General features: G+C 47.8%; 1 protein-coding gene across 1 annotated transcript in view; it reads left to right on the forward strand.

Moving 5' to 3' along the window:
* Positions 1 to 18,755, forward strand: part of LOC146302388 (teneurin-1-like) — a 92,820-nt gene that overhangs the window by 61,279 nt on the left and 12,786 nt on the right. Inside the window, exons 17-23 of the mRNA XM_084699038.1 lie at positions 43 to 328; positions 1,666 to 1,809; positions 1,915 to 2,167; positions 3,064 to 3,084; positions 5,337 to 5,569; positions 16,765 to 16,919; positions 18,629 to 18,712. Coding sequence (XP_084555164.1) covers positions 43 to 328; positions 1,666 to 1,809; positions 1,915 to 2,167; positions 3,064 to 3,084; positions 5,337 to 5,569; positions 16,765 to 16,919; positions 18,629 to 18,712 — 1,176 coding nt within the window. The remainder of the gene's footprint in view (positions 1 to 42; positions 329 to 1,665; positions 1,810 to 1,914; positions 2,168 to 3,063; positions 3,085 to 5,336; positions 5,570 to 16,764; positions 16,920 to 18,628; positions 18,713 to 18,755) is intronic.

The raw sequence follows: 18,755 nt of genomic DNA on the forward strand, positions 1-18,755 counted from the left end.
TCTTCTTCCCTCTGTTTTTCCTCTCCCCCCTTCTCCTCCCAGGTGGTGCAGGAGGAGGTAGCTATCCCAGGGTCCTTTGTGAAGCTGAACTACCTTAGCACACGCGCCGCGGGCTACCTCTCCCTGCTGCGCGTCCTCCTCACCCCTCCCCTAGCCTCCTCCCCTGTCTCCCCTCTGGCAGGCCTGTCAAGGGTGCACGTTCGGGCCTGGGTCCAGGGACGGCTCTTCCAACGCTGGTACCCAGCTGGACCTGGCCTGGTACACAGACTGGTCTGGAACAAGACTGACGTCTACGGACAGGAGGTCTGGGGGCTGACGCAAGCTACCGGTAAAACCTGCTTGTTTCTTCTTTACCTTCTCCCTTCTCCACTTCTTCCTTCTTTCTTCTATTCTCTTTTCCCTGCTCTACTCGAGCTCTTTGGTTGCCTTCTCTCTCCTCACTTGCCTGCTCTGGTCTCTCTCGCTCCCTGTTGTTGTGTCCTGGCATGCACTCTCTCTGTTTCCTCAGGTCCTATCCATTTCTGTCAGTGTTTTCCTCCCGTCTGCTCATAGAAGGCTGCTCTTGCCCTCTCACGCTCCGTCTCTCACCTCCTCCTCTACCCTTCCATGCTCTCTGTTCTCCTGGCCTCACATGATGTCTCAGTACCCCTCTGCTTCCTGTCATAGCTGGGTTTCTCTTCTGTCTTTTCTTGTATTTTTAATTCCTTTTCTTGTCTGAATCTCTGCCCTTCGGTCTCTCTCTCTCTCTCTCTCTCTCTCTCTCTCTCTCTCTCTCTCTCTCTCTCTCTCTCTCTCTCTCTCTCTCTCTCTCTCTCTCTCTCTCTCTCTCTCTCTCTCTCTCTCTCTCTCTCTCTCTCTCTCTCTCTCTCTCTCTCTCTCTCTCTCTCTCTCTCTCTCTCTCTCTCTCTCTCTCTCTCTCTCTCTCTCTCTCTCTCTCTCTCTCTCTGTGTCTCTCTGTGTCTCTCTGTGTCTCTCTCCGACTGTTGGTTCTCTTTTAAAGGCCTTGCCATCGTCCTCTTCCCTCCTCTGTGTTCTGTGTCTCTGTTGGCCACGACCAGGAGACCTGTTTCCAGAAACAGCTTCCTTTGTGGTTGGAGTTCACCACACAGCCCCAGGCTGCTTTATAGCAGACAGGAAGGAAACACAGCACATTTACCCCTTGTGATAGGCCTAGCACATTCTGGTATGTGTGGGCGTGTGTGTGCCACATCCCTATACATCTGTAAAGCAGCTCTGGTTATTCACATCAGGGTGTGAACAGCACTGATCTCTCTCTCTCTCTCTGTCTGTCTCTCTGTCTGTCTCCTCTCTCTTTTAGTAAATGCAGTATCTCTGCCTCTCTCTTTCTCTTATTTTGTGTGTGTTTGTTAGTAGCTTTCAGCCTGTTTAGGGACGGAAGAGGTAAAGGGCTGTTGGTTGTAGCTTGTTGAACAGAAGTCTGGCGTAGCCGGCTGTTTGTCTTTGTGGAGCGCTCAGCACTGTCATTACAGCACCGAGGCCAAGGAGCTAATTCTGGGTGCTTCAGAGAAAATGTCGCCTGATTACGTGGACTCTTCTCTTGACTCTCCTCACACACTGAATGCGTGCGTGTGTGTATGCCTGTGTGTGGGTGCGGATGCATGCCTGTGTGTGTGTGTGTGTCTCTGTGGGTGTGTGTACGTACAGTGTCAGTGGGATATGAGTATGAGGCCTGTCCAGGTGCCATCCAATGGGAGCGGAGGACGGCCATGATGCAAGGCTTTGAGATGGTACCATCTGACCTGGGCGGCTGGTCTTTGGACAAACACCACTCTCTCAATATACACAGCGGTGAGCACACACACACACCACACACACACACACACACAAACACACAACACACACATACCCACACACACATGATCCAGCTCTAATATATCTCCTAACTCTGTCCAGGAATCCTCCATAAAGGGAACGGGGAGAACGTGTTTCTCTCCCAACAACCCCCCGTCATCTCCACGGTGATGGGGAATGGTTTGTTCCGGAGCGTCCCCTGTGGTCCGAGCTGCAGTGGTCAGGCCCGGGACATGATGCTGTATGGGCCTGTGGCACTGGCCTGTGGCCCAGACGGGTCTCTCTACGTGGGGGACTTCAACCTGATCCGCAGGGTGCACCCTGATGGATACACCACCACCGTGCTGGAACTCAAGTGAGGAACCGGAGGGTCTGAGGGATGAGGAGGAGGTGGCTGAGGTTGGGGTTGGCTTTGGACCTGGGCTGGGTTTGGATGGGTTTAGGTCATGGTTGGTCTGGACTGGAATGCATTGAATGATCCAGAATGTGCTTTGTTCTGATCTGTGTGGGGTATGATGTGTTTATAGAATAACACATTATAGAATACAAGATGAATATAGCATCTTGACATACTCTTTGACTGACTGACTGAGAGGGTGAGGTGTGTGTTTATTGTCTGTTTATTGTCTGTTTGTTTCTGTGTGTGCCTTTAATTTGCAGCTAGCGTTATTTTAGAATTCATCCCTCATGGGATAAATATAACCCATCTCCCTGGCTAGGTAAGAGAGGGGGTAAGGTGGTACAGACATTACTCAGTAGATCATTATCATACCACCTGCTGTGTTACAGGCTTTGTCTAGTTTGTCAGTTTTTGAAGTAAGACACCACAATGGACCTCCTACAGTCTTGTCAAGGGGACGCTTACGCAATGGTTCTTTCTGCATAGTCTCACAGAACATCTCCAGGTTCTGATGTCTGTTCTCAACTGTCTGCTTTTGACACACTAGCACCCTTAGGGAGGAAGTGTATAGGAAAACTTCTTGTCTTGAGTGCATATTTCATGTGGAATGGCAGAAGGGTTGTTGAATCCATTTTCTTTTGTTGCTGAATCAAACATCAGCAATTTTTGGAGGAGAGAAATTGACTAATGTTCATTGTGGAGCTCTGGGCTACAGATGTTAATTCTTGTTCAGATTCAAAATTCATGCTTTCTAATCGATGTTGTTTTGTCACTCCATCTTTTTCTCTTTCCCTCTTTCTTTTTCTAACTCTCTCTTTTTTCCCCAAATGCTCCACGACAAATGATATCAGGAACCGGGATAGCAGACACAGGTGGGAGTCAGGAGACCTCTTTACTTACTACACGTTACACTACTCACTACTCACTACTCACTACTCACTACACACTACTCACTACACACTACACACTACACACTACTCACTACACACTACTCACTACACACTACACACTACTCACTACACACTACACACTACACACTACACACTACACACTACTCACTACACACTACACACTACTCACTACTCACTACACACTACTGACTACTCACTACTCACTACACACTACTCACTACACACTACACACTACTCACTACTCACTACACACTACACACTACTCACTACTCACTACACACTACTCACTACTCACTACACACTACTCACTACACACTACACACTACTCACTACACACTACTCACTACACACTACACACTACTCACTACTCACTACACACTACTCACTACTCACTACACACTACTCACCACACGCTTCATACCGTACGACCCACAAGGCACGCCACACACTCCAGCTGTTTGGCAATGACTCACAAATCCACCTCGCTGCGCAAAGCTTCCATCAACAAAGCTTGAGGTCAGTCTCATTAAGGCCCACTCCTCATTTCATGAGATTAAGAACCGTGCGTGTGTGTGTGGACCTCCCTATGCGTGTCTCTGGTAGGTGTTGTGTTTGTCAGGGATTACAGCTCTGGGTTTTCCAGCGGGTGTCAGTTTCTTGGCTCTCTGAGCCAGGGTTAAACTGGCACCCCCCAGGCGGCCACGCTGGCAGCCAGCCCCAGGTGACGGGGTTGATGTGGCCAATCCTCACTGTGTCAGGGAGAGGATTAGACTGATGTAGTACGAGCTGTGTGTGTGTGTGTGTGTGTGTGTGGACAGGGTTGCTATCGGGGTTTATATCGAGCCGAGGGGTGGTTGTTGGCGTGCGTGCAGTTGGGTGTGCTTGCATGTGTGTGTGTGCGAGAGCATCGACAGGGTTGCTATCAGGTTGTATATGGTGGTGAATGTGTGTGAGTGTGAGATCAGGGTTTTATTCAACAGGAAAGGGGATTTGTTGAGATGCCATCTTTAAACACGCCAAAAGGTTCACATCGAACCTCAGCGATGACCTGGTCAGACAGTATGTGTGTGTGTGTTCTTCACACGATTCACAAATCGTATTCGAACACAGAAGGTTATGAAAAACCTTTTTCTTAAGGCACTTCATGCCCCCACACCCTGCCTCCCTCTCTCCCTATCTCCCCCTCTCTCCTTCCCTCTCTCTCCCTCTCCCCTCTCCTTCTCTCCCCTTTCCCTCTCCCCCTCTCCCTCCCTCTCCCCCCCTTTCACTCTTGCCCCCTCTCTCCCCCTCTCCCTCTCTCCTCTCCCTCTCTCCCCCTCTCCCTCCCTCTCCCCCCTTTCACTCTTGCCCCCTCTCTCCCTCTCTCCTCTCCCTCTCTCCCCCTCTCCCTCAGTGTCCCCGGGCTCCTAGCCTAGCATGTTGTCGTTTCAGCTCCCTTTTTCTCCAAACCATTGTTCTCTCAAGTCAAACGCATTCATTATTCATTGTTAGCAGGCTTTCAAAGGGCCTTCCCTTCCACTCTCCCTCCCCGGGCAGAATGCCTGCGAGCCCACAGCAGCGAGGGGAGCCCGGGCTCACACCCCTCGTGAACCTCCTTCTACTGTTTCACTTTAAGGGTTTCCTGCCAGATACTCTGAGGGGGGGTGGTGGTGGTGGGGGTGGTGGTGGTGGGGGGTTCGGGGGGATATGAGCAAAGCAAAATGGAGAGGGACTGCCGACTCGGATGCCTCAAAGACAAAACCCTGTGGGGAAGAGAGTTGATAATAGCGTGGTAACGGCAAGCTTTTCCGTCTGATCACTGTGGCGTTTCATTATGGGTTGTGGAGAGAGTGTGAGACGAGTCGAGGGTGTTGATGTTGTTGTGTGTTTATGCTGTTCGCGCTGCAGGGGGTCTGTTTTGTTAGCCGCGAGTCTTTAATTGAGATCTAGACAGGTACATTTGTACTTAATTAACACCAATTGCGCTGGATGAGGGAGTACAGTCGACTGATATTAGAATAGAAACAGGCAGTGCTGATAAGAAACCAATGAACATGACACACACCTACACCCGCCTGCGCACACCTATTTTCACTTCGACCTCCCCCACAACACCACTCCTGAACAGGAACACAAACACAGATATACGAACACACAGTAAATGCACACGCACACCCGCACACACACACACACACACACACAAGTAACCCCTTCCCTTCCTGTCCTGTACCCAGCACCAGCCCAGCCCATAAGTACTACCTGGCGATGGATCCAGTGGGGGAGGTTCTGTACGTGTCCGACACCAGCAGCCGGAGGGTGTACCGGGTCAGGAACCTGGGCCCCACCAAGGACCCAGCCCGGAACCTGGAGGTAGTGGCAGGCACTGGGGAGCAGTGTCTGCCCTTCGACCAGAGCCACTGTGGAGAGGGGGGCAAGGCCACGGAGGCTGCCCTCAACAACCCACGGGGTAGGAGACTCCCCCACACGCACACATTCACACACACACATTGGATCAATTAGAATGCACACTTTTGTCGTTCAGACCTCCCTCGCCAATCGCACCCACACACTTGTCAGTCACATGCGATCCCACACACACACACAGAAGTACTCACATTCTAACCGAGTCGCACATCCATGCCTGTCAATCATACTCCTCCTCCCACGGTCCTTCCCAGCTGCCAGTCAAGCTTAGCCCACAGTAGAACAACCTAGCGTTAAAGAACAGGTCTAATTTTAGGCCATGCTTGCATGGCTTCTCTCATTTGTCTTTCTCTCTTTGTCACTAATGTTGCAGGACTCTCTCTGTCTCTCCCTCTTGGTAACTCAAACTCCATCTTTCCATTTTCTCTCATTCTAACTTTTTCTCTCATTCTTTTTCTTCCCACTATCTCTTCTGTTCTCTTTTGTTTCTATTTTTATCGCTGTATTAGTTGGGCAGCTCTCTCTGTCTTTCTATTGTTACTCTCTCCACCATCACCTCTCTCTCTTTCTCCCTCCCTCTCTCTCTTTCTCCCTCTCTCTCTGTCTGTCTCTCTCCTTCAGTCTCATTCTCTCCTGCTGTATTCTCTCTCTCTCTCTCTCTCTCTCTGTCTCTCTCTCTCTCTCTCTCTCTCTCTCTCATCCTCTCCTACTGTACTTCAGGGAGACTATTCATCCAAGGAACCTTCAGGCAGATGTTCTGAAGGTTGTTACCCCTCCTCTCTCTCTCCTTCTCTATCCCCCCTCCCTGTCTCTCCTTATCCTTCACACCTCTGACCATCCAGGTTTTGTCTGGGGTCTCTGGGGTATATGATGCCGAGTCAGTGTCTTTCTCCCTGTCCTGGCACTTATCTACCAGGGACATGTCTGTAGGGTGACTAGGGCCTCCTCAGATGGGACTTGAATGCTGTCGGTGTGTTGGGTGGATGGTCCTTCTGTTGTGTAGTATGGACTTTTTTTGTTGGATCTTCATAGAAAGTTGCCTTGACCCAAATGTCTCGCTCATCCTCTTAGACCCTGAACATCATCATTAAGCCGATTTCAGCCGACCAGGTCACAAACACATACACAGGCTATGGAAACACACACATTGTCTGCACACTTACACACACGACACAGCCACACACACATGACACATGACACACACACGCCCTTTGAGGTTTGTTGTAATGAGTGGTCAGAGGACTTCAAAGTGACATGAGAGAGCTTGCCGCTAGTCAATCTGTCAGGCCCTCCTCACGAGTCGCAACTGTCTGATTGGCGACCATTGATCTTTGTTGATGTCCTCCGGTGTTTTCCTTAGAACCCTCGTTTTCTTGCTTTCCCCTTTTCCCTCCGCTCTCGTCCTTTCTTCTCCCAAGCTATCCCTCACTTCCTCTCCTCTCCTGAGTCAAGCTCTCATTTTCTCCCTTTTCCCCCAGTGTCTATCCTTTTCATTCTCTTTCTTCACCAGTCTATTCCTCTCTTCTGCCTGGTTCCCTTATTCACTTCCCCAGAGAATCTCTCTCACTTCCCAAGTGCATGTATGCTTCTATCCCTCCCTCTCCCTCTCCTCCCTGGTGTCCAACCGTCTGTTTCTCGCCCATTTTGTATTTTTTTTTAATTGTTCTCGGAAACAACCCTGGGAGTCATTGTTGGGCCCCTGCCACGTGTTTCACCAGCGCTCCTCCTGTACAACACTAATCCACGAGGCTTATCCCAACGCTCACACGTGGAGGCGAGATCTGACGTATTGTTTAGCGCCTGCACCATGGGCCTCTCCTCCACACTCAATTATCCTGGTAAATAAAGGATCCTCGCTCCATTTAGGATGGATCTCATGTCGGACATGAAAGGGGCTGGTGGATCCCTGAGGAGACAGAGGCCTTGGCAGCATCTCCAGATTCTTTGGGTTGGATTGGATGAATCACCTACTTATCATCATCTCTCAGACAAACTTTTTTTTTCTTTTTTAGTTTGGTCTCTTTTTACCCCAAAAAGCTTGTTTATGTTGTGGATGTGCGTGTGTGTGTGTGTGTGTGCGTGTGCGTGTGCGTGTGCGTGTGCAATGCTCAGCTCAGTCGGTGACAGTAGACAGGCTTGTTTATTGTGGGGCTGTCTTATCTGCTGTTTGGTCTCAGAGCTTTTTAGCTGCTGTTTGCAAAGCTGACATCCAAAGAGACCCGTGTGTGTGTGTGTGTGTGCATGCGTATGTATGTGTGTGTGCCCGCAGTGCCAGCCTCCCTCTGACCCACAGGGGGCAGGCTAATACTCTTATCAGTAGCTGACACACTACCACATCCCTCTCTGTCTCTCTCTCACACACACACACACATACACACATCTCCCAGGGCCTCTGTGACTCATATTATCAGTCGGTGCCGATGGAGCATTCACAGCTCCAGTCAGGTTAGAGCCGCCTCAGCTCGCCACATGGTGGGAGGAGCCACAGAACTCTGAGAATGCATCTTTTCACCACCTTGGAGCCCATCTTACCATATCCTCAGTTTACCTTGCAGTTTCCTGCATCCGGCCCACAAGGAACATAACTTCCTCCCCAGATTAGTTAATAGCTCAACTCTTCAATATGCTCAGTATCAGTACTAAACCTTTGTTATCATTACAATCTGAACATTGAATGCTACATAGCCTGGTATATAACACCTGTCAGCCCCAACCTACCTGCCCCTGCCCCCCACCCTCCCCCCCTCATGGTGTCAGGCTGAGGATACTCTGGGCCTCATGTACATTCACAAATGTAACGTTATTAGCCCCATGGCCAACCCGCAGAATGCGCACGCTGTGATACTTCAGTTTACGTCGTATTTACAAAAAATGCAGGTCATCGGGTAATCAGCGCCTTTCTCCGCCCACTGTACCGTAAATTGCAGCATTTAAACGCGCAATTGAATGGGCCTCCTTCTCTCTTTCTATCATGGATTAGCCACCGAAGTCGAAACAGCGATGACTGTTTGAAATGATCCTGATGCCAATGTAGCGAGGAGTTTAACAATTGCTGGAAGAATGGAATGTGAACGCTGAGTCAGAGATTCGATGTAATCTTTGATTTCTTCCAGTGACTGTAATATTGCATGGCTGCTTAATCTGTAACGCGTATAATTTCGTGTTCACTCAATTCGAAAAGTGTGATCCTTGTGGCAAAAATTATTTGACCTATGTCTTCGTCTTGCTCGGGTTACGGCTGCCATTTCACCAGGAGGCCTATGCGCATCCTGGTTTACGCCTGCTTTTAAAAAGCGGAGAATTTTCACCGCAAAATAGAGGTGCGCTTTCACAGGCGGTTTTTGTACATACCGCCGAATACATACTTCGGCGTACTTTATGCATCCCCTCCCATCTCTTTATGGGAAACTTCCCTTTCCCATTGACCCTCCCGTGAATGCATATGCATGACACGGAAAAGCGCAATTTGCCATTTCAGTACCTGCAACAGGCAGTCTGCGCTTTTACCTCAGTGCGGCATGTTTGTACATACCTCGCCTTGCTTTTACGCGCAAATTGCGAAACAAATACGCCTTAAGTGGGCGCCTCCGTTTCTCGCTTTCTGCCATCTCTCTCTCCCTCTTTTATGTATCAACTCTATCCCTCCCACTCTCTCGCTAACTCTACCTTTCTATCTCTCCCCCTTTCTTTCTCTCTTCCCATCTTTTTCCCCCTTTTCCCTCTCTCTGTCGGTCTCTCCATCTCCCAATGTTGTGCAGAAGAACAGAAGAGTAGTTGTGGGGTTAGTTCCGATAGGCAAGGTCATCAGATACACTCCTGCCTCTTCTGATATGCTCTGTGTAGTATGTGTGTGTGTGTTTGCGTGCGCACATATTTGTTTGTATGTCTGTGTTTGCGTGCAGCTGTGGGTGTTTGTTTGTGTGTGTGTGTGTGTGTGTGCCTGGGTATATAAAAAATCCCACTTTTACTAAACCTGAATGCTGGCAAGATTGAACTTTGATTATGTTTGCCGATGGAGAGAATTCTACATTAATGATACCAGCCATGAATTAACCAGACTGGTCTAGCAGAACCCAACATATTCTGTTTTCACACTGTAAAATAAAAGGGCTAGAAGGTCATAGTGATTCTAGCCCTTTTTATTTTAGTGTGTGAAATCCACAGCCATGGAATTACAGAGGCATAATAAAGAGGTTGTTCTGAGTCCAGAAGTCAGTTGTGGTCTCTCAGGCTTTAGCTTGTAGGGATAACCTAGCCTTGGTGTCGACCTCAGTTTGATTCTGGGTCAGCTACACAGTGGGGTCTCTGTGGGATCTCTCCTGCCCTGTGTTGTTCAGAGATGAACCAGAGTAGTCTAGGGTCATCCCGTCTTCTCTTGCACGCACACACACACACACACACACACACACACACACACACACAACTGTCGGTCTGTGTGGTTGACCGTGAGCTGTTCAGTAGTCTGAGGTGCGGGAGCTTGAGAGAGATTACTGATAACTCACTGTGTACCTAATGAAGGCCACAGTCAATACAACATCCAGGCTCAAGGCCAAAGGCTCCAATTGTGTCTGAAAGATTGGGTGTCAGCAAGAAAAACAAGTGTGGTTATGTTTTTGTGGCATTACATAGATGAGCCCCGCCGTGTGTGTGTGTACGTGTGAATGACAGATCTCTCCTTGCATAATGTAAAACCTATGGCCTCTTGTTTTCTCACTGTCTGAGCGAGGTCCTTGTTATCTGTGTCTTCTTCTACGCAGTGTGTCAGTGTGACATGATCATCAGGGGTGTGACATGTGTGTGTTTCCGATGCTCTGAGTCAGCCTTATCTGGTGGCTGTCCCACCGTGACAAACTGCAGGGAGCGAGGGAGGAGTGGGAAGAAAGAAGGAAGGAGGGAGGGAGGGAGGAGTGGGAAGAAAGAAGGAAGGAGGGAGCGAGGGAGGGAGGGGTGGAAGGGAGAGGGGAAAGAGGGGATGAGGGATGTTGAGAGGCAGCAAAGGAATATATTACATACATTATGCTACTGTAGGTGATTCCCCTGACACAGGGGTTTGGAGAGATAGAGAGATTTGTGTTTCTCCTTTTTCTACTCTTTTTTTGTCTCTTCCTCTTTCTCTTTCCCTTTTGTTTTTCTAAATCTCTAACTCAATTTTCTTGTTGTCTCTTTATATCAATATATCTCTCTCTTTTTACCTATCGCTGTTTCTCTGACTCTGTCTTTGTCTCTCCATCTCTCTTTTTCTCAAACTCTTTTTGTCTCTAAGTGTCTTCACCTGTGTTACATTAACTTCTGTGGTTCACAGAGTAGAGATCAAAATAAATAATCCCAAAGGTTTAAGCATGACAGTATCCACCTACTTGAAGATGACTAAATAATAAATAAATACATGCAATCTAGCTAAATGTGAATCTGTGACCATAGCACGCCCCTTTGTCCTATCATTTGAACAAATATCAGGATCCAGACCAACCCTAACCAAGCCCTTCCCCTTCCTCTAGTGATCTACTCAAACTCCATCAGACACATTCATTTTATAAAGCCAAGAGTCATCTAAAGTGCTTTATAGTCAAATCCAATCAAAAACAAGTAGCTGGACCATACACAAATACTTTGTTATATACTGTAGTAATGTCATCCATCTGTTATTTCATCTAGTTTGTAATCGTGTTGTGTGGTTTTTAGATTTTAAGATCAAATTGGTGTTTATTAACTTTGGAGGATAATATAAAAACAATTCACTAAAAGAATGCCTAGGGTCTGACTTTAGTTGATTCACTGGCCAAGCCTAACACAGTGGTCCCAATAAAACTAAGAACTCATTTACGAAATAACACATTTTGATAATAAAATATTATTTGGAAAATCTGTGTTGTTGTTGTTAATTAATGTTGTTGTGAAAATAATTATTTGAACACATTTTATGTCATGAAACGTTATTTGGGTGCCAAAATCCCCAAATCTCTTCACTTAGCCTCACCAAACACAATCTTGGTATTCCTCTCATTTTAACATTTGGTAGATGCAATTTGAACTGCTATTTACAGTGATAACGCAGAGAATAATAAGTAGAGCAAAAGTAAGAGTACTATCTAAAAGTGTTATTTTTTATACTTTGTGATTAGTTATATGTATCCGGTGTGGGTGTTCTCTAAACACTTCGGTCGGAGATACCGAAGCTACGCGAGCGGGCCAGACGCACGCTTCTTTGATAAAGTTTTCTACTCCGAAGCGTTTCAATTGCTTTTATAATTGAGTGTGTGCGGTTCTTTCGTGATTGCTTTGGATCGCTCCTTTTGATATCAAACAAGCCAATTATTCTGTTAGCTGCATACTCACCCAAGGATGTTTATGTGCTAGAAAATTAGCATCGCATATTTCAGAATATCCTCACTCGCGAAACTTCTTAAATTTGCAGGCAATGTCCCTTTTCCCCTCACTTTCTGTTGCGTTTTTCAACGAGCTGTCTGTTAATGATAAATTAAGTGGGGTTAATGTGTTAACAAACTTGAGCAGGAACTAATGAGTTCAGTACTCGTCATCTACGCAGCAGACTTTAATTACAGATCTTGATTTCTGCTCTGTGGGACTCTTTTTTAAATAATTGATTAAAACCCTAAATTATTGATGTGATTTCTAAGATCTAGGCTACTGCAAATTGATGGAATATCACATTGGAAGGGGTATCAAGTATTGACAATTGAAGTTTTGTATGGAAGTGTCAGGAAGCGTGTCGCATTTTTAAACAGACCAGCAAATGTAGCGCTGACTATGTGTACTTGAGTGAGATAGGGTTTATTCCAAGCAGGTGTTACATTCCAGTACTGATGGATCCTGTTTGGCTGAAGTTTCATCAGACAGGAAGACAAGAATGACTGAACAGATTTAAATTGTCAGATTAAACATGGGCACAGTTGGCAACAACGTGTGTGTGTGTGTGTGTGTGTGTAGGAGGGTGTGGGGATCTCTACCATCTAGAAAGACTGCGGTTCAAGCAAGCTACACAATGAACCTCGGTCTGATTCCCCTGCACTGCCTTTACATATGCACACAACCAGATTAACTGCCATGCCTCATCTCATCAGCTACCTACTCAGCCACAGACAAACCCACGTGGACGCCGTCGCATCCATACACACACACGAGCACACACCCACACATCTACAGGCACAGACACACACACACCGACTCACCCTATTGAATCTAACCACACACACACACACACCTCTCCACCACAGTGAGGGGGAGCCTGATGTTATCATGGAACAAGTATCCACATCTTCATATCAACTTTCAAAGTCACACGCTGTGAGGGGGGCGGGGGGTCGAAGTTAATCTACTCGATTTGTGGTTGAATTCAATGCGATTTACAGGTATTTTATTGGTTAAAACAACTGTTGCTACCTGACTACAGAGCATATATAGAACTTCAGAACCATAGAGGCTGACAAGGTGATGCACCAATCCTTTCGTTGCTAGGATGAGAGTTATGTCACACACACACACACACACACACACACTTGTGTAACCTCAATGCAGAACATTCATTGGAATAAGTTTGACCTAAACTGAGTTGAAAATAATATATAAATATATAACAGCACAATAGTATTAGCCTAGACAAGGGTGTGTCTTCGCAGGTGCGTGTGTGGGTTCTTTGGCCTCAGAACACCTCTTAAATCAACCCCAAGGTGTGGGTTGTGTGTGGACTTCCTCACAGCATGGTTGTAGTTAAGCTGATAGTCGCCCATACAATCCACGACCCGCAGGTTATCACAGAAGCACCAAACCTCCAATTGTAAGCCAACCACCTGACTGATGCAATTAGTGTATGCACGCTTGTCAAACACACCTGCTAGCAACTGGAGTACGGTTACATCTGATTCCAGTGGTTATATATTCAGTTGGTATGATTATCACCCATGGTGACCGTGTGGGGTAAGGGAGTTTTCCCGTAGGGTGACTGACGGGCTCAGTAGGGGTTAGTCATTCCAGAATGAGGCAGCTGCTCTTTGTGTGTGTGTGTGTGTGTGTGTTTACCGGTGTGCATATATGTGTGGCTGAAAGTGTGTGTGTTTGCATACACGTGTGTATATGTACATGTGTGAGTGTGAGTGTCCATGAAATGACCTCGCCTGTGTCCCTGCAGATGTGAGGGTATAAGGGGCTGTTGTCCCCGCTCCCCAGAAGGATGCAGGGCAGCATGAGGTGAACACTGGAGAGGAACGGTTACAACAGTTGTGGTTAGACTTCCTCTGCTGTCAAAGACACACACGGGTGTGCGCACGCAAACACACACACACACACACAAAGATTTACACACATTTGCAAGTCCTGAAAAACCGTGCCAGCTCTCTTTCCTTCTCTGTCTCACTCTCTCCTTCACTGACATCTAAGCAGAATGTGAAGTGACGCAGTGAATTAGTCCCCCCCCTCCTCTCCTCCTCTTCTCCTCCTCCTCCTCTTCTCCTCCTCCTCCTCTTCTCCTCCTCCTCGTCCTGCTCCTCTCGTCCAAGGTCAGTCTGACTGTGTGTCTAATTCTCTTCTCTTTGATGATAAAAATCCAGTCCCGGAACTTTCAGGGAAACGTCAGTTTCTGTGCGGAGTATAGATTTATCTCAATTATCTTCTCCCACCGTCCTGTTGCCTCTCTTCCTGCACCCCCCTCCCTTACCCCCCCCCCCCCCCAGTCTTACTGCCAGCCACTAAACAGGAGTGTCAGACCGCTCCTGGCTAGTGTGTGTGGGGGGGGGTTGGCTGGCGCTCATAAATCTTTTGAAGTCCTGTGAATACCGGGCGGGTGCTGGCATTACGCAGGCGGTAAATTCCCCCGACACCGCAGCACTCTATTGGGCTCCCACCCCACCACCCTTCCTCCTTCAGAGGAAAGTTATGCGTCTGACAGTTGGGAATCTCGACTAATCTTCACAGGATTACGGATACTTCAGGAACAATGGAGACTATCTCTTTCCTGGAAGTGTAAATGGGTAAACGGTGGGTCTATTTAGCTCTGAGAGGAAGCCCTATAAACACAGATATCATATAGTCCTGTTTTATCACTCCAGGATGTAATAATTCCCCCCAGAAGCCCCATGGCTCTTAATGTAAATTTGATTTGATCACCACATTGAGCAAACTTAAAAATAACGATGGAGAGAGACAGAATGGATTGAGGGTGACTAGAAGGGGAAAGTTAGTGACAGTTTCTCCACCCATTTGCAGGATTTACAAGTGACAGGATCAGGGACAGGGTGAGGGTATGCGTGTATGGAGGAGCGAGCGAGGGAGGGAGGGAGGGCAGAGGAGTGCAGCATGTGAAAGTAGGATGGATGGATGGGGGACAGAGTTGTGTGAAGGTTGGGGGGGGGTCGAATGGGGGGGTGGCGGTCATAAGTGCAGGCTCGGTTTGTGCTGAGAGAGGTGACACAACCCATATAATAGAGAGTGACAGGAAGAGGAATGAAGGGCAGGAGAACGGGAGACGAAGAAAGGAGGTGAGTGGTTGGAAATAGACCCCATAGCATGGTTCAGGGTTAAAGGCTGCCATCTGATTAGCTCTGAGATATGGAACTGGGGAGAGATGGAGTGAGTGAGTGAGTGAGTGAGTGAGTGAGTGAGTGAGTGAGTGAGAGGATGGACGGATAGGTGGAGGGACGGAGGGTGTATGTGTGCGGTGGGGGACTGGGGGGTGTGCACCTGTCTGTGTGTGTGTTGTGTGTTTGTGTGGTCAGGCATCTGCACACACCCGTGTGAAAGTGTGTGTGTGTGTGTGTGCATGTGATCCATCTGTGTCAGTGAGAGGATGAGTGTGGTAGTAGGGAAGGAAATGCAGTTCACCTTCTGCCCCCACCCCCCAACTCCAACAGGAAACACCGTGACCCTGGCCTGCCACCCCTCTCCGCCCCTGCCCCCTTCAGCCGCAATTTACAATCCCAGGCCCTGGAGGACAGTAGGAGGGGGCGGGGGGGGGGGGGGGGTGTACAGAGGAGGAGAGGGTTGTCCTAGAGAAGGGAAAATAGTGTGAGTATAAAGGTTTGGGGGGGAGGGGGGGGGGTATACCTATACATAACCCAACTTGACAAGGCCAGAGAGAGAAAACAAAGGAGGGAAAAGAGAGAGACAGAGACAGACAGAGACAGAGAGAGACAGAGAGAGACAGAGAGAGACAGAGAGAGACAGAGAGAGACAGAGAGAGAGAGAGAGAGAGACAGAGAGAGAGAGAGAGAGCAATACGTTTAACGTGACACACACTTGAGTGTTCCCTTCTGTGTACAGCGTTCTCAAATTCAAGATTCTACGATTAAACTGGTTAGATTAAAATTTCCCACTAAAACAGGATTGTATAACATGTACAGGGAAGAGTAGAATGACGAGAAGATAAATGAAAATAAATGAAAAATGTAACTATAAGCCCTTAAAAAGAGATCAAAAGAAGGGCTTGCACCATATTTTCTCTCTGTTTACTTAACAGGATTATCTCGTTTGAGGAGATATTCATGAGTCATCTCCTTTTTTTCTTTCACAAGATCAAATAATTATTTCACAGCTGAGCATGATGGGAGACTTCTGATTCGATTAAACCACAGCACTATGGTAAAATAACACCCCCTGTGTACAGTGTGTATTCTAGTGAGGGTGGTGGCAACAGAGTAAATCATGTTTGCTTTGTGAGATGGTGGAGGCCTAGAGAGAGACATAGCAGGAGAACAGACTCGGTACCCGTATGGATATCAGGCAGGAATGAGGACGGGAGGAGGATGGGATGAAGGTCGCTCCTCGTCCCCAACCAGCCCATGATTCATCACCCTCCCTGACCTTTCCGCCGAAAGACCATGGTGTATTGCAGCGCCGTGCTCTCTTCATATGAGGTGGCCTTCCTTGCCGCACTGCACTGCATTGCTGTAATAGGGGTTTGAGAACACGACACATACACACACACACTCTGACATGAGAGAGAGGAGTGCACAGCAGCTCTGCTCCTGCTTGCCATCTAATGTGACAAATACGTTTTCCCTCCTGTTGCGTGGCTCTAATCCCTTCAGAAAGTTCTGGAATGGTGTTATAATTACATTTCTACGCTGGAGTGCTTTTGATAAGACTGATGCCTGGTTCAACTGAATGTATAAGTTGAGTAGGAGCTCTCTCTCCCCCCCCCCCTCTCTGTATTTCTCTCTCACACACACACACACATTATCTCTTCTCTCATTATTTTTTCTTGTGTCTCTCCTTATTCCTGTCCAGGTATTGCCATTGATAAAAGGGGTGTGGTCTATTTTGTGGATGGAACCACCATTAAAAAGATCAACAAGAGGGGCGTGCTCTCGACTGTGATTGGCTCCAACGGCCTGATGTCAACGCAACCCCTGAGCTGTGATTCGCGCATGGACATCACCCAGGTAACCAGATGGCATGTAATACTGTCGTTTGACCAGGCATCAATGTGATGAATGTACCTAGAGTTCTATATGGTGTTGACTAGTGTGTGTTCTGTCTGAATAGTGGAGAGAAGGTTTTGACCCTCAGACTACGGCTGCACACTCTGGCCTTTGCCTCAGGCCTGTGTGTGTGTGTTCTCAGGAACACACACACACACAGCTCCAGTCCGCTGACCCAGTGATCACTGACCCATCAGATCACACAGCTCAGAGATATCAGAGCTATTAGAGTTTCACATGAATTATAGATGAACCACAGACTCTACTCTCGTCTGTGTGTGTTGATGTGTGTGTCTTGGTGTGTGTGTGGATGTGTGTGTCTTACAAATGTGTTTGTGTGTATATATGCACATACCATCATGTGTGTGTTGTGTGAGTGCATGTATATGCCAACAAATTTGTATGTGTGTGCTTGGATGCACATAGTACCAGCATGTGTGTGTGTGTCGGTGTGTCTGTGTAACTACCCAGGTGAAGACCCCGACGTCCTCTTGTAGTCCTTTTAAGAGTTCTCTTAAAACCTAATCCATCTGTTTGTCCTGCCCAGCGGACCACACACACGCGGTCACACGCTCACACACACACAACCACACATACAGGTTGAACTCCACATCCTCCGTCTGTGTCTCAGCTTGTATACATAACTCTTTAACCTTTACCTGACCAACACGGTTAACAACCATCTCTGGGAATTCCAACACAAACATTTTCACAAGCTCGCTGCCATTTAAGCTGAATAAAAGACAAATACACGTGTTCTCTGTGTGAAAATATCATTTAGGCAGTCAACGTTCTCAGATCATCTAAATTTAGCTGTAGGAGTGCGTTAGGAGCAGAGTGTGTTAGGAGCGGAGGTTGAACGCCTGTCAAGTAGGTGTGAGTGTGTGTGTGACAGGGTAACAGGTGATGGATCTGGGCTAAAATAGGATTTCAGTGTGAAAACCACTGCTCTGTCATTTGACAGCGCCTGTAATTGGACATGTCACTCGCAATTTAACATGATCCATTTATTTACCAATCTATTCCCCCCGGGTCATCAATCACTGGAGTGTATGCAGATTGCATGTCTCAATCGCAAGTCTGCATTTACAGTATATACTATGTCCAAACACACTAACAGTAGATAAGTTCACATCAGACTTTATTGATTGTCACGTGGGGGACTCTGGGGATGTGCCCCACTGCCCCAGCCTGGGTGTGTACAGCTGTCCTTGACACGCGCGCACACGCTTGCAGTGTCAGTGTGTCATGTATGCGCATGTATTTCACGTGTGCACGTCCCAACGACCCCCCCCCCCCCAGTGGGGTGTGTTATCCGTGCTGGGCCGTCGTTATTGCCTGACATTTGGAGCGTGGCGTCGTTGCCCGCTCCGCCGTAAGCCCTGTATAAACACAGGAAGTACTCCCCGTTCTCCCCTCGCTCGCCCCCGCGCTGCTGCTGACCTTTGCATGGGCGTCTGGGGGTCGGCAGGGGGTAATGCCATGTTATTGAGAGGGCTTTATGTATCCCCTACATGCACACATCCACCTCTCCACACCAGCTCTCTGTGTCCTCCATGGAACTAGGGTTTTTTTAACGCTTGTGTGCTTTGTGCTTCAGTGTTTCATTGTGGCCTAAATAAAGACAAGTATTAAAGGTTGATTGGTGTGTGTGTGTTCTCATCCGCTAGGTGCGTCTGGAGTGGCCAACAGATGTGGCTATCAACCCTCTGGATAACTCTCTCTACATCTTAGACAACAACATCGTGCTCCAGGTAGGCACACACACATGAACATACACACACAAACCAGAACGCA

The sequence above is a fragment of the Hypomesus nipponensis genome, chromosome 1 (assembly GCF_054491055.1).
Source record: "Hypomesus nipponensis isolate SF chromosome 1, ASM5449105v1, whole genome shotgun sequence".
Taxonomy (NCBI): domain Eukaryota; kingdom Metazoa; phylum Chordata; class Actinopteri; order Osmeriformes; family Osmeridae; genus Hypomesus; species Hypomesus nipponensis.